Source organism: Mytilus californianus, unplaced genomic scaffold (genome assembly GCF_021869535.1).
Source record: "Mytilus californianus isolate M0D057914Y unplaced genomic scaffold, xbMytCali1.0.p SCAF_9, whole genome shotgun sequence".
NCBI classification, from domain to species: Eukaryota; Metazoa; Mollusca; class Bivalvia; order Mytilida; family Mytilidae; genus Mytilus; species Mytilus californianus.
In genome coordinates, this window is record NW_026262745.1 from 2814454 (window position 1) to 2839512 (window position 25059).

The window sequence follows — 25059 nt, forward strand, 5'->3', positions numbered from 1 at the left end:
AGATTCAGAGTTCACAAATGAGTAATACAACTGGATTGAAGCATAGAAACACAAATATTGACACATAAAAACCTGTCAGATAGAAAGTTAGAATGCCACTTATGCATCAAAATTGAAAAAGCTATGAAATGCTTATTTTGACCATAAAATGCCCAAATTGGTCATTTTTGCAGAAATTCTATCAAATAAAAGTTTAAATCCTTTAGTTTTATGCTATTTGACAAATTGACACCATCAAATCATTCAGGGAAGTTGCCAAAGTACAGATTCTATATTTCCTGATTTCACCTCTTAGGTCCGAGTACACAGTTATTTCGTAGTGCATTTCTTTTAGACAATAAATGCAAATTAAAAAAATCCCACCTGCGCTTTCTCAATAATATTTTTACAGTGTGTTGTACTACTTTTGGGACAAATTATATCAAAATTATAGAAAACTTCATCGGCTCTAACTCAAAATATGGACAATTTTATGTTAAGGGGGTCTTCAAATCTTTTGACAGCTTCCGAAGTGCTAATTTTTAACATTTTTCAGCTGGACCAAATCACTACTTTACTTTAAAATTCATGACCCAAATTTTTTTACAGTGTCATTTCAACCCCCTACTTGCTATTTGAGTCATAAAACATGGAGAAATAAATTTGGAAGGGGTATAAAAAAAATTGGCAAGTAACACACTGTCCACACTAGGGACTATATTCGTGGACAACGAAAATCAAAGGACGATAACTGTGTACTCGGACCTAATAGGGTAGAAAAAATTGGCCAATCTTAATGAAACTTGGTATGACTAAAGCTTAATAAATTATCAGACTGCTTACAAAGTTTCATGGCAATAGGATATATATTATAGACAATATGACTAATTCTATATTCAACTTTGCATGTTAAATTTAGACGCTATAATTGAAAAATTTCAACTATCAACATTTGGGGCTTTAAAAATTAAAATATTGCAAAAAAATACTTTTTAAATGTCTTAATATATAATATATTATGTATTAAAAGCAACAGAGTACTCATTTGATTTATCAGACTTATCATAATTATTAAAAAGTCAAATTTATATGAGCCTGTGCCTAAAAATGGAGGTTTTCCAATGAAGGGGGGCCTTACATGAAGATGTAATATTTTCCAGCAATTTTAAATTTGTAAAGCTTTTTGGTTATAAATAATCCTTACATATGTATTTAATGTACTTTAAATGGAAAGAAAACTTACAAATAACATATCATATTAGTTTAAAAGGGTCTTAGGCCAAGTAAGACTGAAAATAATTTAGGGTCAATTTAGGCCGTAGCACATATTTACATTTAAAAATGCATATTGAAGCTATAGGAAATAAAAATTTGTGTCTTTTCTATCATTTCTGTACTCAGGTGACATGATACAATAAATCTGAGCACAAAAAGACTCTTGCATTCAACTTTTTTTGCAGACATTATGGTCTGATACAAAGATTTTTCACTTTTTAGTGAAAAACATGCATGCAATTTTAGTCTCAACAGGCTTATATTTGAACCACTTGCTATCCTACAGAAGAAAAGAAAGATATTATGTGACATGAAACAGGTACAAAAGACATTGTTAAGTGCTTTTTATACAAATTTAGTGAGGTCTTTATTATGGACTTCAACTTTTATGTTCCAAGCTCCTCACATTTAACTTGATCCAAACAGGGCGTTAGACGAAGGTCATATATACAACACATTTTGCACATATTGTCTGAGATAATCTTCTTTTCTGTAGATTCAGAGTTCACAAATGAGTAATACAACTGGATTGAAGCATAGAAACACAAATATTGACACATAAAAACCTGTCAGATAGAAAGTTAGAATGCCACTTATGCATCAAAATTGAAAAAGCTATGAAATGCTTATTTTGACCATAAAATGCCCAAATTGGTCATTTTTGCAGAAATTCTATCAAATAAAAGTTTAAATCCTTTAGTTTTATGCTATTTGACAAATTGACACCATCAAATCATTCAGGGAAGTTGCCAAAGTACAGATTCTATATTTCCTGATTTCACCTCTTAGGTCCGAGTACACAGTTATTTCGTAGTGCATTTCTTTTAGACAATAAATGCAAATTAAAAAAATCCCACCTGCGCTTTCTCAATAATATTTTTACAGTGTGTTGTACTACTTTTGGGACAAATTATATCAAAATTATAGAAAACTTCATCGGCTCTAACTCAAAATATGGACAATTTTATGTTAAGGGGGTCTTCAAATCTTTTGACAGCTTCCGAAGTGCTAATTTTTAACATTTTTCAGCTGGACCAAATCACTACTTTACTTTAAAATTCATGACCCAAATTTTTTTACAGTGTCATTTCAACCCCCTACTTGCTATTTGAGTCATAAAACATGGAGAAATAAATTTGGAAGGGGTATAAAAAAAATTGGCAAGTAACACACTGTCCACACTAGGGACTATATGGACAACGAAAATCAAAGGACGATAACTGTGTACTCGGACCAGTTGCCTCGATCAATAGTTGGTATCTCAGAGACCGGCGTATTGCATTTGCTCCGATTTTTTCTTTCACCCGCATCGATTATTTCTTTCATTTGCGCCGATTGTTTTACAGGTAAATTAAAGGTGAAAACATTATTTTTTAAGACAGACAGCTAGATACCATAAACATACTACATATACACAGGCCAGAGTCTGAGCTTGTTTTGCTATATGATATAAAAACTAAATTGACGAAAAAAGGTCATTTATTCAAAATCTTAAAATGGAAAAAATACATTTTGCAAATAAAACATTTGACATAAAAGTTCTTATTTAATATGAAATTATAATACATAATTAATACGAAATTACATCAACTAAAATCATATCAATTGAATAAATGACAAAAGAAAAATCTGCCCCATTAATAAACATATATACATATCTAATTATAAAGATAACATTAAGGGAGGTATGTGGGTGGGAATTTTCCACAATTGGTTGATAAGAATTACAAGTTAACACGTCAAAGGCTGATGATAAAAGAAAGTGACCACAACGCACTTACACGTGAACTCGTGCTGACCACGCAAGACCATTGACCAATAAGAAAGATGTAATCCAATCATGCACTGGTCATAAGTGAAATTTCTCTGCACGTGCAAGCATGTTATCTAATTTCAACAATTTATCGTTTGATTAAGTAGGACAACTCTGACCCATTGACCAGACTAGAGACATCATAAATTTACAGTATAAATAGCTCACTCTTTATTTAAGTCTTAGTAATAAACAATTAATATAGAATTATCTTATCTGCTGTCTTAAATGATTTTATTCAGCATAATTTTCAATTAGCAAATAAAATTGTTTATTTATCATTATGAACCTCTTCTGCTAACCAGTTATACATATGTTATGAATTACCAATTTTAACATGCATATAACTCCCTTGCCAAAAATGGGGAGGTGGAAGTAGGATTTCGAGCAAAACAAGTCAATTTTAAGGTTAAAAGCACTCTGTTTACATCTACTTTAATAACTGAGTATAGCAATGAAATATCAAGCGAAATACAAATCTATATACAGTCTTTAATATATCAAAGGACAATAAAACTTCTTTACGGCATGAAAAAAACACAGCACTAAAATGCAAAAAGGAGCAAATGGAACTTGAAATTATTGAATCGGCGCAAATGCAAGATTGAAAATTCATAAAATCGGCGCAAATGTCATACGCCCATCAGTACAACAAACTTTCTATTACCCTCATAATCGGTCAATACCTGTATACTATTATACTTACAACTTGAAAAATAAATCCTGAAAAAACGACTGAAAAGGCGTCTTAAAAGCTTACCGTTACGGTGCCTCGGCCAAACCCCTTGCTTCACACATCAGTATGATGACATCTGTTTTAAGGCACAAATCTTATTGATTACAAATATCAATATACAGAAAACCTATACACGACATGTCATCATGGGAAATTGATATTTTTAAACGTTTGAATGAAATATGAGAATGAACGTTACCAACGGTAGTGTCGTCAAGGACATTGTTAAATCGTCGCCTGAAGATTGCCAGAAGGCATGAAAGCGCTAGTGACATTATTTTAACGAACTGTTATTATTTGATGTGAAATGTAGTCTGCGAATTTTGAATTTTAATATATACATTCTGTACACCGTATTTATTTACTTTTGCTATATATTTATATATATATATAAACAAGTCTAAATTGAAAACAACGTTCAAACCTATGATTGCGTTGGATAAAAACCGCAATTTTTATACGTGTGCATGCAAAACAAATTTCTTGGTAGAGGGGTCTAAATACAGCACAAACAACATTTTCCAAAACACCAAAAAAGTGAAAAAGTATATTTTAACAAAACGCATTTGACTAGCAGGTCGAACAACGGATGTTCTTAAACCCTGCTGACTGCCATGGCGATTGCCAAATAAACGTATCACAAGATGTAACAAAATGGATCTTAAATATTAATTTAATACCAAACAGAAAACAATAAACTTGCGGAATAGATGGTATACCGCAAACAAAAGGTGCAAAAATTAGTACACCATATCCGGATTTCGACAATTAATGTCTCTTCAGTGATGTTAGGAATCGAAACGGTATTTGGAAGGCCATATAATTTACCCCAATTTAGGATAGACTCTTGAATTTTGAAAGAGTCAAAATAGGATGAACGGATCATATAAACCCGAAGGCAAATATAATACAAGCCCAAACGAAAAAGTATAAACAAGTCTAAATTAAAAACAACGTTCAAACCTATGACTGCGTTGGATAAAAACCTCAATTTTTATACGTGTGCATGCAAAACAAATTTCTTGGTAGAGGGGTCTAAATACAGCACAAACAACATTTTCCAAAAGACCAAAAAAGTGAAAAAGTATATTTTAACAAAACGCATTTGACTAGCAGGTCGAACAACGGATGTTCTTAAACCCTGCTGACTGCCATGGCGATTGCCAAATAAACGTATCACAAGATGTAACAAAATGGATCTTAACTATTAATCTAATACCAAACAGAAAACAATAAACTTGCGGAAAAGATGGTATACCGCAAACAAAAGGTGCAAAAATTAGTACACTATATCCGAATATCGACAATTAATGTCTCTTCAGTGATGTTACGAATCGAAACAGTAATATATATATATATATATATATATATATATAAGTGCCTATAAATAGCAGCACATGACATACAAATCTATGGGAGTGTGGATTAATCAGTACAGAGATTAATTCAATTACACAAATAAAATTATAGATTGCCTAACAATGTAATTTTAACACACTATTTAGTATGTAAATATAAGAATGTTTAAAATATTTACAAAATGATGAAAATAAACGCAATATTTCGCTAGACTAACTAGCTTTATCAAGCGTGCATCTATCCAGGTGAAATCGGATGTAGATGATAAGAAACTTTAGCAGCTCAATGTATATGTTGCACTTGAATTTAGCTGCCTTGAAAATAATACATAATTTGGATGAAGTTCAAGATTTTTACAAAATTGGTAGTTGAAGTTAGCAACGTCCATTGGCTAACTTCAACTACCAATTTTGTAAAAATCTTGAACTTCATCCAAATTATGTATTATTTTCAAGGCAGCTAAATTCAAGTGCAACATATACATTGAGCTGCTAAAGTTTCTTATCATCTACATCCGATTTCACCTGGATAGATGCACGCTTGATAAAGCTAGTTAGTCTAGCGAAATATTGCGTTTATTTTCATCATTTTGTAAATATTTTAAACATTCTTATATTTACATACTAAATAGTGTGTTAAAATTACATTGTTAGGCAATCTATATATATATATATATATATATATATATATATAAGTACGTCTGAACCAGTGACAACTCTACAACAGATTTATCCATCGGATCACCAGCAGTGATGGTGATACATGGCTGTGTACATTCTGTATATACAACTCGTCTAAACATCAGCCCAACAATGTTAGATCTGTAAATTTGCTTTCGCAAATTTTTTGTTCTTCCCTCGCCGGGATTCGAACTCATGCTACTGAGATATCGTGACACCAAATCACCTGCACTGTATCCGACGCGCTAGACCACACGACCACCTAGGCTTCACAAAATAAAGCTTTCGGTGGCCGGGTGTTACCTTTCCTCGTCAGTTTTAATCTAGCATCGTAATACAGTACATGATATATAAGGCATGAAGATGGAATTGTTACAGATCAGCTGATCATGTACTGTATTACGACGCTAGATTAAAACTGACGAGGAAAGGTAACACCCGGCCACCGAAAGCTTTATTTTGTGAAGCCTAGGTGGTCGTGTGGTCTAGCGCGTCGGATACAGTGCAGGCGATTTGGTGTCACGATATCTCAGTATCATGAGTTCGAATCCCGGCGAGGGAAGAACAAAAAATTTGCGAAAGCAAATTTACAGATCTAACATTGTTGGGCTGATGTTTAGACGAGTTGTATATATATATATATATATATATATATATATATATATATATATATATATATATATATACTGTTGCACCTAATGTTTGCGGTATACCATCTTTTCCGCAAGTTTATTGTTTTCTGTTTGGTAATAATTTAATAGTAAGATCTATTTTGTTACATCTTTTGATACGTTTATTTGGCAATCGCCAATGGCAGTCAGCAGGGTTTAAGAACATCAGTTGTTCGACCTGCTAGTCAAATGCGTGTTGTTAAAATATACTTTTTCACTCATTTGGTCTTTTGGAAAATGTTGTTTGTGCTGTATTTAGACCCCTCTACCAAGAAATTTGTTTTGCATGCACACGTATAAAAATTGCGGTTTTTATCCAACGCAATCATAGGTTTGAACGTTGTTTTCAATTTAGACTTGTTTATATTTTTTCGTTTGGGCTTGTATTATATATTTGCCTTCGGGTTTATATGATCCGTTCATCCTATTTTGACTCTTTCAAAGTTCAAGAGTCTATCCTAAATTGAGGTAAATTATATGGCCTTCCAAATACCGTTTCGATTCCTAACATCACTGAAGAGAAATTAATTGTCGAAATCCGGATATGGTGTACTAATTTTTGCACCTTTTGTTTGCGGTATACCATCTTTTCCGCAAGTTTATTGTTTTCTGTTTGGTACTAAACTAATAATTTAGATCCATTTTGTTACATCTTGTGATACGTTTATTTGGCAATCGCCATGGCAGTCAGCAGGGTTTAAGAACATCCGTTGTTCGACCTGCTAGTCAAATGCGTTTTGTTAAAATATACTTTTTCACTTTTTTGGTCTTTTGGAAAATGTTGTTTGTGCTGTATTTAGACCCCTCTACCAAGAAATGTGTTTTGCATGCACACGTATAAAAGTTGAGGTTTTTATCCAACGCAATCATAGGTTTGAACGTTGTTTTCAATTTAGACTTGTTTATATTTTTTCGTTTGGCTTGTATTATATATTTGCCTTCGGGTTTATATGATCCGTTCATCCTATTTTGACTCTTTCAAAATTCAAGAGTCTATCCTAAATTGAGGTAAATTATATGGCCTTCCAAATACCGTTTCGATTCCTAACATCACTGAAGAGACATTAATTGTCGAAATCCGGATATGGTGTACTAATTTTTGCACCTTTTGTTTGCGGTATACCATCTTTTCCGCAAGTTTATTGTTTTCTGTTTGGTATTAAATTAATAGTTAAGATCCATTTTGTTACATCTTGTGATACGTTTATTTGACAATCGCCATGGCAGTCAGCAGGGTTTAAGAACATCCGTTGTTCGACCTGCTAGTAAAATGCGTTTTGTTAAAATATACTTTTTCACTTTTTTGGTGTTTTGGAAAATATTGTTTGTGCTGTATTTAGACCCCTCTACCAAGAAATTTGTTTTGCATGCACACGTATAAAAATTGCGGTTTTTATCCAACGCAATCATAGGTTTGAACGTTGTTTTCAATTTAGACTTGTTTATATTTTTTCGTTTGGGCTTGTATTATATATTTGCCTTCGGGTTTATATGATCCGTTCATCCTATTTTGACTCTTTCAAAATTCAAGAGTCTATCCTAAATTGAGGTAAATTACATGGCCTTCCAAATACCGTTTCGATTCCTAACATCACTGAAGAGACATTATTTGTCGAAATCCGGATATGGTGTACTAATTTTTGCACCTTTTGTTTGCGGTATACCATCTTTTCCGCAAGTTTATTGTTTTCTGTTTGGTACTAAATTAATAGTTAAGATCCATTTTGTTACATCTTGTGATACGTTTATTTGGCAATCGCCATGGCAGTCAGCAGGGTTTAAGAACATCCGTTGTTCGACCTGCTAGTCAAATGCGTTTTGTTAAAATATACTTTTTCACTTTTTTGGTGTTTTGGAAAATGTTGTTTGTGCTGTATTTAGACCCCTCTACCAAGAAATTTGTTTTGCATGCACACGTATAAAAATTGCGGTTTTTATCCAACGCAATTATAGGTTTGAACGTTGTTTTCAATTTAGACTTGTTTATATTTTTTCGTTTGGGCTTGTATTATATATTTGCCTTCGGGTTTATATGATCCGTTCATCCTATTTTGACTCTTTCAAAGTTCAAGAGTCTATCCTAAATTGAGGTAAATTATATGGCCTTCCAAATACCGTTTCGATTCCTAACATCACTGAATAGAAATTAATTGTCGAAATCCGGATATGGTGTACTAATTTTTGCACCTTTTGTTTGCGGTATACCATCTTTTCCGCAAGTTTATTGTTTTCTGTTTGGTATTAAATTAATAGTTAAGATCCATTTTGTTACATCTTGTGATACGTTTATTTGACAATCGCCATGGCAGTCAGCAGGGTTTAAGAACATCCGTTGTTCGACCTGCTAGTAAAATGCGTTTTGTTAAAATATACTTTTTCACTTTTTTGGTGTTTTGGAAAATGTTGTTTGTGCTGTATTTAGACCCCTCTACCAAGAAATTTGTTTTGCATGCACACGTATAAAAATTGCGGTTTTTATCCAACGCAATCATAGGTTTGAACGTTGTTTTCAATTTAGACTTGTTTATATTTTTTCGTTTGGGCTTGTATTATATATTTGCCTTCGGGTTCATATGATCCGTTTATCCTATTTTGACTCTTTCAAAATTCAAGAGTCTATCCTAAATTGAGGTAAATTACATGGCCTTCCAAATACCGTTTCGATTCCTAACATCACTGAAGAGACATTATTTGTCGAAATCCGGATATGGTGTACTAATTTTTGCACCTTTTGTTTGCGGTATACCATCTTTTCCGCAAGTTTATTGTTTTCTGTTTGGTACTAAACTAATAATTTAGATCCATTTTGTTACATCTTGTGATACGTTTATTTGGCAATCGCCATGGCAGTCAGCAGGGTTTAAGAACATCCGTTGTTCGACCTGCTAGTCAAATGCGTTTTGTTAAAATATACTTTTTCACTTTTTTGGTCTTTTGGAAAATGTTGTTTGTGCTGTATTTAGACCCCTCTACCAAGAAATGTGTTTTGCATGCACACGTATAAAAGTTGAGGTTTTTATCCAACGCAATCATAGGTTTGAACGTTGTTTTCAATTTAGACTTGTTTATATTTTTTCGTTTGGCTTGTATTATATATTTGCCTTCGGGTTTATATGATCCGTTCATCCTATTTTGACTCTTTCAAAATTCAAGAGTCTATCCTAAATTGAGGTAAATTATATGGCCTTCCAAATACCGTTTCGATTCCTAACATCACTGAAGAGACATTAATTGTCGAAATCCGGATATGGTGTACTAATTTTTGCACCTTTTGTTTGCGGTATACCATCTTTTCCGCAAGTTTATTGTTTTCTGTTTGGTATTAAATTAATAGTTAAGATCCATTTTGTTACATCTTGTGATACGTTTATTTGACAATCGCCATGGCAGTCAGCAGGGTTTAAGAACATCCGTTGTTCGACCTGCTAGTCAAATGCGTTTTGTTAAAATATACTTTTTCACTTTTTTGGTCTTTTGGAAAATGTTGTTTGTGCTGTATTTAGACCCCTCTACCAAGAAATTTGTTTTGCATGCACACGTATAAAAATTGCGGTTTTTATCCAACGCAATTATAGGTTTGAACGTTGTTTTCAATTTAGACTTGTTTATATTTTTTCGTTTGGGCTTGTATTATATATTTGCCTTCGGGTTTATATGATCCGTTCATCCTATTTTGACTCTTTCAAAGTTCAAGAGTCTATCCTAAATTGAGGTAAATTATATGGCTTTCCAAATACCGTTTCGATTCCTAACATCACTGAAGAGAAATTAATTGTCGAAATCCGGATATGGTGTACTAATTTTTGCACCTTTTGTTTGCGGTATACCATCTTTTCCGCAAGTTTATTGTTTTCTGTTTGGTACTAAACTAATAATTAAGATCCATTTTGTTACATTTTGTGATACGTTTATTTGGCAATCGCCATGGCAGTCAGCAGGGTTTAAGAACATCCGTTGTTCGACCTGCTAGTCAAATGCGTTTTGTTAAAATATACTTTTTCACTTTTTTGGTCTTTTGGAAAATGTTGTTTGTGCTGTATTTAGACCCCTCTACCAAGAAATGTGTTTTGCATGCACACGTATAAAAATTGAGGTTTTTATCCAACGCAATCATAGGTTTGAACGTTGTTTTCAATTTAGACTTGTTTATATTTTTTCGTTTGGGCTTGTATTATATATTTGCCTTCGGGTTTATATGATCCGTTCATCCTATTTTGACTCTTTCAAAATTCAAGAGTCTATCCTAAATTGAGGTAAATTATATGGCCTTCCAAATACCGTTTCGATTCCTAACATTACTGAAGAGACATTAATTGTCGAAATCCGGATATAGTGTACTAATTTTTGCACCTTTTGTTTGCGGTATACCATCTTTTCCGCAAGTTTATTGTTTTCTGTTTGGTATTAAATTAATAGTTAAGATCCATTTTGTTACATCTTGTGATACGTTTATTTGACAATCGCCATGGCAGTCAGCAGGGTTTAAGAACATCCGTTGTTCGACCTGCTAGTCAAATGCGTTTTGTTAAAATATACTTTTTCACTTTTTTGGTGTTTTGGAAAATGTTGTTTGTGCTGTATTTAGACCCCTCTACCAAGAAATTTGTTTTGCATGCACACGTATAAAAATTGCGGTTTTTATCCAATGCAATCATAGGTTTGAACGTTGTTTTCAATTTAGACTTGTTTATATTTTTTCGTTTGGGCTTGTATTATATATTTGCCTTCGGGTTTATATGATCCGTTCATCCTATTTTGACTCTTTCAAAATTCAAGAGTCTATCCTAAATTGAGGTAAATTACATGGCCTTCCAAATACCGTTTCGATTCCTAACATCACTGAAGAGACATTATTTGTCGAAATCCGGATATGGTGTACTAATTTTTGCACCTTTTGTTTGCGGTATACCATCTTTTCCGCAAGTTTATTGTTTTCTGTTTGGTACTAAATTAATAGTTAAGATCCATTTTGTTACATCTTGTGATACGTTTATTTGGCAATCGCCATGGCAGTCAGCAGGGTTTAAGAACATCCGTTGTTCGACCTGCTAGTCAAATGCGTTTTGTTAAAATATATACTTTTTCACTTTTTTGGTGTTTTGGAAAATGTTGTTTGTGCTGTATTTAGACCCCTCTACCAAGAAATTTGTTTTGCATGCACACGTATAAAAACTGCGGTTTTTATCCAACGCAATCATAAGTTTGAACGTTGTTTTCAATTTAGACTTGTTTATATTTTTTCGTTTGGGCTTGTATTATATATTTGTCTTCGGGTTTATATGATTCGTTCATCCTATTTTGACTCTTTCAAAATTCAAGAGTCTATCCTAAATTGAGGTAAATTATATGGCCTTCCAAATACCGTTTCGATTCCTAACATCACTGAGGAGACATCAATTGTCGAAATCCGGATATGGTGTACTAATTTTTGCACCTTTTGTTTGCGGTATACCATCTTTTCCGCAAGTTTATTGTTTTCTGTTTGGTACTAAACTAATAATTAAGATCCATTTTGTTACATCTTGTGATACGTTTATTTGGCAATCGCCATGGCAGTCAGCAGGGTTTAAGAACATCCGTTGTTCGACCTGCTAGTCAAATGCGTTTTGTTAAAATATATACTTTTTCACTTTTTTGGTCTTTTGGAAAATGTTGTTTGTGCTGTATTTAGACCCCTCTACCAAGAAATTTGTTTTGCATGCACACGTATAAAAATTGAGGTTTTTATCCAACGCAATCATAGTTTTGAACGTTGTTTTCAATTTAGTCCTGTTTATATTTTTTCGTTTGGGCTTGTATTATATTTGCCTTCGGGTTTATATGATCCGTTCATCCTATTTTGACTCTTTCAAAATTCAAGAGTCTATCCTAAATTGAGGTAAATTATATGGCTTTCCAAATACCGTTTCGATTTCTAACGTCACTGAAGAGACATCAATTGTCGAAATCCGGATATGGTGTACTAATGTTTGCACCTTTTGTTTGCGGTATACGATCTTTTCCGCAAGGTTATTGTTTTCTGTTTGGTATTAAAATAATAGTTAAGATCCATTTTGTTACATCTTGTGATACGTTTATTTGGCAATCGCCATGGCAGTCAGCAGGGTTTAAGAACATCCGTTATTCGACCTGCTAGTCAAATGCGTTTTGTTAAAATATACTTTTTCACTTTTTTGGTCTTTTGGAAAATGTTGTTTGTGCTGTATTTAGACCCCTCTACCAAGAAATTTGTTTTGCATGAACACGTATAAAAATTGCGGTTTTTATCCAACGCAATCATAGGTTTGAACGTTGTTTTCAATTTAGACTTGTTTATATTTTTTCGTTTGGGCTTGTATTATATTTACCTTCGGGTTGATATGATCCGTTCATCCTATTTTGACTCTTTCAAAATTCATGAGTCTATCCTAAATTGAGGTAAATTATATGGCCTTCCTAATACCGTTTCGATTCCTAATATCACTGAAGAGACATTAATTGTCGAAATCCGGATATGGTGTACTAATTTTTGCACCTTTTGTTTGCGGTATACGATCTTTTCCGCAAGTTTATTGTTTTCTGTTAGGTACTAAATTAATAGTTAAGATCTATTTTGTTACATCTTGTGATACGTTTATTTGGCAATCGCCATGCAGTCAGCAGGGTTTAAGAACATCCGTTGTTCGACCTGCTAGTTAAATGCGTTTTGTTAAAATATACTTTTTCACTTTTTTGGTCTTTTGGAAAATGTTGTTTGTGCTGTATTTAGACCCCTCTACCAAGAAATTTGTTTTGCATGCACACGTATAAAAATTGCGGTTTTTATCCAACGCAATCATAAGTTTGAACGTTGTTTTCAATTTAGACTTGTTTATATTTTTTCGTTTGGGCTTGTATTATATATTTGTCTTCGGGTTTATATGATTCGTTCATCCTATTTTGACTCTTTCAAAATTCAAGAGTCTATCCTAAATTGAGGTAAATTATATGGCCTTCCAAATACCGTTTCGATTCCTAACATCACTGAGGAGACATCAATTGTCGAAATCCGGATATGGTGTACTAATTTTTGCACCTTTTGTTTGCGGTATACCATCTTTTCCGCAAGTTTATTGTTTTCTGTTTGGTACTAAACTAATAATTAAGATCCATTTTGTTACATCTTGTGATACGTTTATTTGGCAATCGCCATGGCAGTCAGCAGGGTTTAAGAACATCCGTTGTTCGACCTGCTAGTCAAATGCGTTTTGTTAAAATATATACTTTTTCACTTTTTTGGTCTTTTGGAAAATGTTGTTTGTGCTGTATTTAGACCCCTCTACCAAGAAATTTGTTTTGCATGCACACGTATAAAAATTGAGGTTTTTATCCAACGCAATCATAGTTTTGAACGTTGTTTTCAATTTAGTCCTGTTTATATTTTTTCGTTTGGGCTTGTATTATATTTGCCTTCGGGTTTATATGATCCGTTCATCCTATTTTGACTCTTTCAAAATTCAAGAGTCTATCCTAAATTGAGGTAAATTATATGGCTTTCCAAATACCGTTTCGATTTCTAACGTCACTGAAGAGACATCAATTGTCGAAATCCGGATATGGTGTACTAATGTTTGCACCTTTTGTTTGCGGTATACGATCTTTTCCGCAAGGTTATTGTTTTCTGTTTGGTATTAAAATAATAGTTAAGATCCATTTTGTTACATCTTGTGATACGTTTATTTGGCAATCGCCATGGCAGTCAGCAGGGTTTAAGAACATCCGTTATTCGACCTGCTAGTCAAATGCGTTTTGTTAAAATATACTTTTTCACTTTTTTGGTCTTTTGGAAAATGTTGTTTGTGCTGTATTTAGACCCCTCTACCAAGAAATTTGTTTTGCATGAACACGTATAAAAATTGCGGTTTTTATCCAACGCAATCATAGGTTTGAACGTTGTTTTCAATTTAGACTTGTTTATATTTTTTCGTTTGGGCTTGTATTATATTTACCTTCGGGTTGATATGATCCGTTCATCCTATTTTGACTCTTTCAAAATTCATGAGTCTATCCTAAATTGAGGTAAATTATATGGCCTTCCTAATACCGTTTCGATTCCTAATATCACTGAAGAGACATTAATTGTCGAAATCCGGATATGGTGTACTAATTTTTGCACCTTTTGTTTGCGGTATACGATCTTTTCCGCAAGTTTATTGTTTTCTGTTAGGTACTAAATTAATAGTTAAGATCTATTTTGTTACATCTTGTGATACGTTTATTTGGCAATCGCCATGCAGTCAGCAGGGTTTAAGAACATCCGTTGTTCGACCTGCTAGTTAAATGCGTTTTGTTAAAATATACTTTTTCACTTTTTTGGTCTTTTGGAAAATGTTGTTTGTGCTGTATTTAGACCCCTCTACCAAGAAATTTGTTTTGCATGCACACGTATAAAAATTGCGGTTTTTATCCAACGCAATCATAGTTTTGAACGTTGTTTTCAATTTAGACTTGTTTATATTTTTCGTTTGGGCTTGTATTATATTTGCCTTCGGGTTTATATGATCTGTTCATCCTATTTTGACTCTTTCAAAATTCAAGAGTCTATCCTAAATTGAGGTAAATTATATGGCCTTCCAAATACCGTTTCGATTCCTAACATCACTGAAGAGACATCAATTGTCGAAATCCGGATATGGTGTACTAATGTTTGCACCTTTTGTTTGCGGTATACGATCTTTTCCGCAAGGTTATTGTTTTCTGTTTGGTATTAAATTAATAGTTAAGATCCATTTTGTTACATCTTGTGATACGTTTATTTGGCAATCGCCATGCAGTCAGCAGGGTTTAAGAACATCCGTTGTTCGACCTGCTAGTCAAATGCGTTTTGTTAAAATATACTTTTTCACTTTTTTGGTGTTTTGGAAAATGTTGTTTGTGCTGTATTTAGACCCCTCTACCAAGAAATTTGTTTTGCATGCACACGTATAAAAATTGCGGTTTTTATCCAACGCAATCATAGGTTTGAACGTTGTTTTCAATTTAGACTTGTTTATATTTTTTCGTTTGGGCTTGTATTATATTTGCCTTCGGGTTTATATGATCTGTTCATCCTATTTTGACTCTTTCAAAATTCAAGAGTCTATCCTAAATTGAGGTAAATTATATGGCCTTCCAAATACCGTTTCGATTCCTAACATCACTGAGGAGACATCAATTGTCGAAATCCGGATATGGTGTACTAATTTTTGCACCTTTTGTTTGCGGTATACCATCTTTTCCGCAAGTTTATTGATTTCTGTTTGGTATTAAATTAATAGTTTATATCCATTTTGTTACATCTTGTGATACGTTTATTTGGCAATCGCCATGGCAGTCTGCAGGGCTTAAGAACATCCGTTGTTCGACCTGCTAGTCAAATGCGTTTTGTTAAAATATACTTTTTCACTTTTTTGGTGTTTTGGAAAATGTTGTTTGTGCTGTATTTAGACCCCTCTACCAATAAATTTGTTTTGCATGCACACGTATAAAAATTGCGATTTTTATCCAACGCAGTCGTAGGTTTGAACGTTGTTTTCAGTTTAGACTTTTAACCAGTCTAAAAGGGTTCAACATCACCAAAAATGACAATAAACGAACAAATGTAACTATAAATATTTCGGATAACAGATATCCTTCATCAGTATGAGCACGATGTAAAATGAATCAGATCTGATCTTTGAACGCTGTTGAATGATGTGGTTGGTTTATATTTTGGTTTTGTTTCACCATCTGGCTTGATTTTATGTACAGTGATGTCAATTGTACCACTTATGTAAAAACATCATTGCAAAATCGTTATCTAAAACAGTACTATTAGCATAGGTGGTTGTTTTGCGAGTTGGCTAAGGAAAAATAATATTTGAACGGAACAGTGCCGGTTAACCTATTCTATAAGTAAATATATAAATTTTAGTATATAAATAAGAAACAATGTAAAACTAAAATGATTCTGATAATTTTTTTTTATATCAAGCGAGTAGCGGGATATGAAAAGTTAGCACAAAAAAAGATCAAAGGAAAAGCAAATTTGCGAAATAGCGATAATCTATAATCCGAAAACAATCCTTTAGAATAAGTATGTAGAAATAAGACAATATATAGTTAGTTCGGGGAATAGTTTATTTCCTTAATCTAGCTAGATTCATCGACACGCGAAATATTTAATTCTAAAATATTTTAAACACTTTATCGGTACATAAAGAACAGAGCCAATTTTATAAACATTTAAACAAATAGAATCGTAGCAAGATCATCATGCAACCAATCACAGATTAGTCTTATGCAAACTGAATTCACGCCTGGTGTGCAAAAAGCCTGGTATCTTTGACGAGTATTACTACCATGCACCGAGTCGATGCCACTTATGGAGGGTGTAACCAGCTAAGTACTTATCACTTTAGTGTTGACATGAAATATCGTTGTTATGTTCATTTCTGATAAATTAACTGTAAATAAAATGTTGAATTATTCAAACAATAAGATGTTTTAACCCAAGTATGGATTGTCTTTGACGTATTTCTCACACCTTTACGGAATTTTCTGTTTTTAAAGATCTACAACATCGTATTCGTGATTCGTCCTTGAAACTGTTTTAATTCGAGCGTCACTGATAAGTTTAATGAAGGCGAAACGCACGTCTTGCACATAAACTTATAATCTTGGTACTTGTATATATTTGTTGAGTTTTTACAACCTCTGGTTTGATGCCCCTGCTCTCTCTGAAGGTATCACTGGTCAGCACTCAGGACTTTTGTGTTGACATGAAATAATTATATCATTCATTAATTCATTTTCTGTAATTAAACTGTTTATAAAATGATGAATTAATGGGAAAACTAAGGTTTTCTATCCAAATTTGTAGAATACCTTACTCGAACTTTGCACAACTTTTCGGTCTCCTCTTTAAAGCTAGAAATTTTCGTATACAAATTGGCCTTACAACTGCTTTAAATCGAACACCATTGATGGGTCTTATGTAGACTAACCGCGCGTCGTGTGTACAAAATTATAAACCTGACATCTTGAACGAGTGTTTACAGCCACTGTGTAGGAGCCACTGCTGGGGAAGGTTTCGTCTTAAAAGGCTATCACCATTTTTGTGATATGAGATATCATTGATATGTTCAACTTCTGTTAATATATACAAAATGTTGAATTATTCGAAACACTACGGTTTTCTACCCCTGGGTATAGATTGCCTATCGTTTTTTGCACGAACTTTCAGGTTGCTCTTCATTATATTGAGTGAGCAACCCAAATAGACATAATAAGTTAATGTGACAATACTTGTGAGCCAGCAGCCAAAACTGTGTAAACAAACATCACAGACATGCAACACATCTGATTGAAACAAACAAACAAACACACCAATAAATCTAACAAAAACGCTAACAAAGAAACGTGTTGTAATTGGTAGTATATTTTACAAAGTCAGAGGTAGAGTTGTTGCCTTTTATTGGTATATACTGTCACGGCAAATCTGATTAATATCTAAATCTATTTGAATCCCTTGCTTCATATGAGCATAACGAAATCAGAGATTATATATCTTAATTAGATTTGCCATCATTGGATATGTAATATACCGAGTTCCAAAAGAAACGCAACTCTTATCCTTATTTTTCATCTAATATGAAATTCAAACAAGGATATGTATTCTTTGGAAATTGACCAATCAATCTTATATTTTCTTTTGCTTTTGGTTCAATTTGATAACATTTGAATAGGAATTTACGAGTTTTAACTTTGACCCCTATGGGACTAATCGCAAGTTTCTGAACTACAAAAAATGTTGCGACACCAAACTGTGAAATAAGCATGCTGACAAAAGTTTAAGGTATGCATTGAAAGGTCAATTCTGTATATCATTACAAAAGGGATCAAAAATGGGCTTGCATTATATGTGACATTTCTTAAGGCACTCGTCATATGCAATTTAAATTATTGACAAAAGGTAAGTTGGACACATTTTAACACCTACCTGGCTCTTAGTTCTGACTCCATTGGTATCACTCGTCCTATATAATAGTCTCACATGATGTAAGGGACCACTACCTGTATAATTGTCCCCGATGATATTATTTGCTTAATATGTGTAATGTTATAATCTCATGTTGCCCCTTGTGGGCCCTTTAATTTGGAATAAAGTATATTTATTGAATTCTATTCTATTTCAATTGATATTTTATAGTGTGTCTTTCTATGTTGTGATGTTACACTATTGTTTCAGATAAGGGTGAAGGTTTGGTACCATTAAAACGTTTAAATCCGCTGCAATTGTTTGCACCTGTCCTAAGTCAGGAATCTGATGTTCAGTAGTTGTCGTTTGTTGAGTGGTTCATAAATGTTTCTCGTTTCTCATTTTTTATATAGATTAGACCGTTGGTTTTCCCGTTTGAATGGTTTTACACTTAGTCTAGTAATTTTTGGGGCCAAGGCTCCGTGTTGAAGACCGTACTTTGACCTATAATGGTTTACTTTTATAAATTTTGACTTTGATGGAGTGTTGTCTGATTGGCACTCATACCACATCTTCTCATATCTATTAACAATCTCAAATGATATAAGGGACCAATACCTGTCGAATAGAACCAGATAATATAAGGGACTAATACCTTTATAATGATCCTAGATGATAAAGGTAGATATGTCTATGATATAGGTGACCAATACCTGTATAATGGTATAAGATGATATAAGTAACCAAAACCTGTAGAATAGTTCCAGATGATAGCAACAGGAAACAATAGCAGTTTGTTTTATTATCAACAATTTCCTGAGATTAGAAAGATTTTCGGGCGTTTAATTAAATATTCTTTAATCATTTGTAACTTTTCCATTTCTAAAAGCTGATAGTCTTACCATTGTTTAAACTGTGTACTGATTTTACCACAGCTAACTGTCATACCATGTTAATGCATACAGGAGAGACATATACAATACAGTTGATGTCTCTGACAGTGCGTAATATGTGTTGTAAAACAATGTTTTGTTAGACGAATAAGGAATAAGAAGGTATGCAAGTCAGTATTTATATGGAGCAATTTGAATAACAAAGTTTATTTAGTATGCATACAGTACACAAAGACATATAATTTAGTATGCACATTAAAGAAATTCGAAATTCAAAATGCTCCAAAGATGCTGATTTGCATATGCCTTCTCTATTCATCTAACAAAAAATATTAATTACAACAAACATTACCAACTTTCAGAGTCACTGAATAATGTAAATGAAGATAATTTAAAGAGAGAGTTTAATTCTAACGTTATTTTTATTAAATCACCTTTCCTAATAAACAGGAATGCCTCATAAAAGTACGATGTGCCCCAATCGCCTAATAGATTGATTTCAAAATTTTACAATGATTTGCTACCTTTAAAATCCAGACAATTCGAAATTCCTTAAAAAGTGCTTTGGTATGAACACTTAAAAGTGTTGACTATGTACATCATGTACACAGAAATTGTTTATTGGTGGATTATTATTAACATTACAATAGAAATTATAAGCAATAGTTTCAAATATATGGCTATTAACGCAGAAAGTTGAAACGTGCATCCATCTTTTCGCCAGTGAATTTCACCACAGCTTCAACAGCAATATCGGTCCCTCCGAATCTCATCCCTACCACAACTTCCCGTTCACATCTTCCCCGAATGTCGGATACATCTACCTTAAGATCACCGAGGTATGAACATTCCGTCTCATCTACATATTCCGAATCAACTGAGAGAGACGCATTAACAGGAAGGCGTATTCTACGCTGGTCACCTTTTAATGGATTGTAAGTTCTTTGATGGGTGACCTCCCCTACCTCTATCGGCTGACCTCTCTCGACATGCTTGCCGAATCTATCACGACAATACATGATATCATTGACGATTTGTTTCTTATTCTCTTGGTCGGTATGGGGACGGGAACGTTTGCTTGTACTTATGCCATACGTGAATCGGCTATTCCTGGGATTAATAACTTTAGGGTTAAATCCAAATTGAACGGCTCCCTTCAGCACTGCAAGTCCTGGTTCCTCGGGAATTTTAACAGTTTTATTATGATATACAGACTTAATTGCTTCCTGAAGCATTTGGGTTTCTGAGAAGTCACCCACCATTAGAATAATTTCAGTGTCAACAACTGCTGGTTCTTCGAATATACCATTGAGATGATGCGTAATTTGGCGGCAAGTTTCACTATAGAAGTCTTTAACAATATCAGGATCAATGCGTAGTTTGTCACCCACCCACGACATTGATTTGTTTGATTTCGTTGAATCTTTCAAAGAAATACCTTTTACCTCCTGGAATTTTTCCCTTAAAATTAACGGAATTTGAAGTGTAATTTTTGCTGTGCTGTCTGGACGAATGCTGCGATTTTTCACCTCGAACGCCTTACATAGGCTTAAATATTCTGCTTTGTCCTCATTTCGGAACTTGTCCATCGTTTCCATTCCAACAATATCCAACATAAATTCGTCAAACGCTTGGTCGACTTTTACTCCACCCCAATCTCCACGAACTTCACAAATCTGTTTAATATTACCATCTGGTTTGATTTCTTGTACAGTAATGTCAGTTGTACCACCTTTGTAAAAACAGCATTGCAAAATAATTAACAAAAACAATAGCATTAGGATAGTGGGTTATTTTGCGAGCTGGCTTAGAAAAAAAATGGTATTTGAACGTGAGTGTGTACACCTCATCTCTAAGTAAATATATAAATGAGAAACAATGTGAAACTAACTGTTAATACTGTTATTCATACGTTTCCTATGAAAAGTCTGTAGCATATGAAAAAAACTGATCATTAACTATTCTTAAGCGAAGAATGTTATCATTGCCTTGCATTTCGAGTTGAAATTACTGTAAAATTAGTATGTTACTATATTTTTACCACCAGCATCCAATATAAGATATTTTGTTCCAGCAGCAAAAGCATCTAGGGTAGATCTGCCACCAGAACTGATTGTTCTGTCTACAGGTAAGTTTTTACAGTAGATTGATGCAGCTTCCGGTTCTAACGCCACGATGAGGCGACTGTTGGGAATTCCTCCCTGAAAAAAGTATTAGTTTTGTAAGACAATTATACATCATCGATGACTTATAGGAACACCATTAATGCTTAATTCTTATACACAAAATCAATCTCCCTGAAAATGCATCAAATTTTAGTTACAATAAAAAATATTTATATGGCCTTGTAAAGCTTTTTGAATAATTCTTTTAAAATACTAAAATTCGCAGTGTCACAGCTTCATAATGGAGTTTTGAGAATCTAAAAGATTTTATGACTTATTTCTAAGCATATGACCAAATTAAAAAATGCTTATAAAGACGAAGTTAGAATAACGCTTTAATGAACCCGAATAAAAATTATAAATATGACATACATTATTAGCAGCCTCCCTCATAAACTGTTTGGCTGGATCTGACCAGATAGCTGGTACCGTCAGAACCCAGGCTATTTCATGTGGCTTTATACCGTCTGTTTTACTTCTAATGTGCTCCTCTAGGTGCTTTCGGAAAAATTTAATGCTCTCTGTGAAGACTCTCATTGCTGGCATCAGACAACCATTCTCACCTTCCAACATAAAATCTCTGGATATTTCCTGTTGTTATTAAATATCGTTACAAAATCCAAGTCTAAGAGTTAAATGTTATAGTGCATGATGCCATTACAATGAAAAATAGAAAAACCGTCTGCAATTTGATAACCGAGTATTTGCAATTAAGGATATTTCCTCGTGAAATTCACTATAAATTGTCCAAAATGATGCTTTTGATAATGGATAATACAAAATAAGGAGATGTGGTATGATCGCCAATGATCCTACATTGTCCAAAATGATGCTTTTTATAATGAATAATATAAAAATTTTGGAGATGTGGTATGATCGCCAATGATCCCACATTGTCCAAAAGAAGCAGATTTCGGCAATTATAGATCACCGCACGGCCTTTAACAATAAGCAAATCACATACCGTATAGTCATTCATAAATAATTTGGTCATGGGCTACCGAACCCAGCTGAAAGAGAAGGAGATTCAAAAATACGTCCGTACCTTTTTTAAATTTTTTCGATAGTCTTATTTTGATGCTCAACTCCGCTATTGAAGGTCTCAAATGTCACGAACAGCCTCATGTCGTTGGTTTCCTGATATTAAGAGTAATATTGTAGTATGGGAGAATACATGAGTAAAATATTAATCACAGGGACAAATTGATAGTTTTGTCGTCTTCATATAAAAATTATTTTATATCAGGGGGTCTACATGGTATATAATTATGCTCACCAGAAATACTGCCAACGGAAATAATGACGTCTTGCAACGCATAAAACTAAGTATACAGACTCTCATCCACTTTCAGAATTTTAATGATGTTCTGTATAGGTATCCATGAAATATTTTCCTAGGACATTAAGCAATCAACCACATAAATCAACAAACCTTTCTTTGCAGGTCAAAGCCTAGTGTGTATTTCATTCTATAAAATTTTACAAACCTTTTTGTCATACAGTTGCATTTTAAATGTTTTAAAGAAGAACCAGTCCATATGTTCTTCCTCTTGTGCTAGCTCTGTATATTTATCTTCTGCTTCCCAGCCGAACGACTCAAAAACTTGATTTGGGTCAAACAAAATACATGTTGGTGTTTTGGTGAAAAGACCTGGCTGTGAACCTGTATGCCAATGGCTACCAGACACTCTTGTATGGTCAATTTTGTAGTCATTTCTTAAAGTAAATGCATATCTCGAAAAGGTTGTACCAAAATCTATAGCTGCCACAAGTACGACCTCTGACAATAGATAAAACCAATACCTTGTTAATAAGCTATAAACGCAAACTTGTAAGAGACAATTGAAAAGACAAAACTGAGTGTCTGATTTAAACTACAACAAAAACGAAACAAAATATGACAGAAAGCAATCAACAACAACCATTGGATTACATATACCTAGTTTGGATACAGCAAATACGTCACATATATTTGGATGTTTGTCCACAGTAGTCAATATCCGCTCCGGAGTATTTTATTTATACAATCAAAGATAGTAAACGTTTCGGTTGTTTGTCACAAGTTCTGCATGTTTGTCTTCTGTCTTCTATGAGTTTGACTGTCCCTCTGGTATCTTTCGTCCCATTTTTTAAAAAAAGTTCTGAACTTGAGCAAACATATTTGCACGTGGCTGTAACGTGGCGATAAAAACAGCAGCTGATTTCATTATTCCATCTCGCGTTATACACTGACTATAGGTTTTTAATTTAAAAGTATATGTATAAAGAAAGATCTTAAGATCAAGATTATAGGAATATAATCCCATAAGACATCTTTGTCGCTACTTGGACTGTCAAATTGCCATGTTCAGTGCACCACGACATCTGGGTCAAAACCCTAAATCGGCCTTAATTTTGAGAAGTTTAAATCATAATAAATATCTTTTCTTGTATGGATTGTTTCACGTGTTTTTCATGACATTCAATTTTATTGCTGGGTTATGCTCATTTTTGGAGGCTGTACGATGACCTATAGTTGCTAACATCCACGACATATATTCTCTGGTGGGTACAGTTTTCTCATGGTAAATCATACCATATAATCTTATGTACACATATTTAAGCTTATATGACCACAAGTCCATTATAAACTACCTTAAATAAAACCAGATTCGGTATGGATGAACAGTTGGAGAGACATACAGACCGGAAAATGTCTTGCTACCTTTTTTTTTTTTTTATTAAAGTCCGATGTATTCCAAAAGTACTACATGCACTTATTTGTATTACGTTGTTCACAAGTTCTTTCATTTGTATGTTAATCATCAAAATCATAGGTTTGAACGTTGTTTTCAATTTAGACTTGTTTATATTTTTTCGTTTGGGCTTGTATTATATTTGACTTCGGGTTTATATGATCCGTTCATCCTATTTCGACTCTTCAAAATTCAAGAGTCTATCCTAAATTGAGGTAAATTATATGGCCTTCCAGATACCGTTTCGATTCCTAACATCACTGAAGAGACATTAATTGTCGAAATCCGGATATGGTGTAAAAATGATTGCACCTTTTGTTTGCGGTATACCAACTTTTTCGCAAGTTTATTGTTTTCTGTTTGGTATTAAATTAATAATAAAGATCCATTTTGTTACATCTTGTGATCCGTTTATTTGACAATCGCTAATGGCAGTCAGCAGGGTTTAAGAACATCCGTTGTTCGACCTGTTAGTCAAATGCGTTTTGTTTAAATATACTTTTTAACTTTTTTGGTCTTTTATATATATACATGTATATATGTATATTTGGCAATCGCCAATGGCAGTCAGCAGGGTTTAAGAACATCCGTTGTTTGACCTGTTAGTCAAATGCGTTTTGTTTAAATATACTTTTTCACTTTTTTGGTCTTTTGGAAAATGTTGTTTGTGCTGTATTTAGACCCCTCTATGAAAAATTGTTAACGTTTTGCATGCACACCTAAGAAAAATTGCGGTTTTTATCCAACGCAATCATAGGTTTGAACGTTGTTTTCAATTTAGACTTACCTGTATATAT

The 25059-nt window shown here is 33.5% G+C and overlaps 1 protein-coding gene across 4 annotated transcripts in view; it reads right to left on the reverse strand.

The window, feature by feature from the left end:
- Positions 1–25059, reverse strand: part of LOC127714817 (heat shock 70 kDa protein 12A-like) — a 137021-nt gene that overhangs the window by 63588 nt on the left and 48374 nt on the right. The window contains exons 1-3 of one of the 4 annotated variants that reach the window (XM_052220853.1): positions 23015–23276; positions 21900–22118; positions 21404–21563 (exon numbers count right to left, since the gene is read on the reverse strand). The exons of 1 other annotated variant lie outside the window; for it this stretch is intronic. In XM_052220853.1, coding sequence (XP_052076813.1) covers positions 21404–21563; positions 21900–22118; positions 23015–23065 — 430 coding nt within the window. In that variant the 5' untranslated portion in view covers positions 23066–23276. Of the gene's footprint in view, positions 1–19765; positions 20131–21403; positions 21564–21899; positions 22119–23014; positions 23277–25059 lie in introns of those variants that run through there. 2 more of the 4 variants (XM_052220851.1, XM_052220849.1) reach the window with 2 other exon arrangements.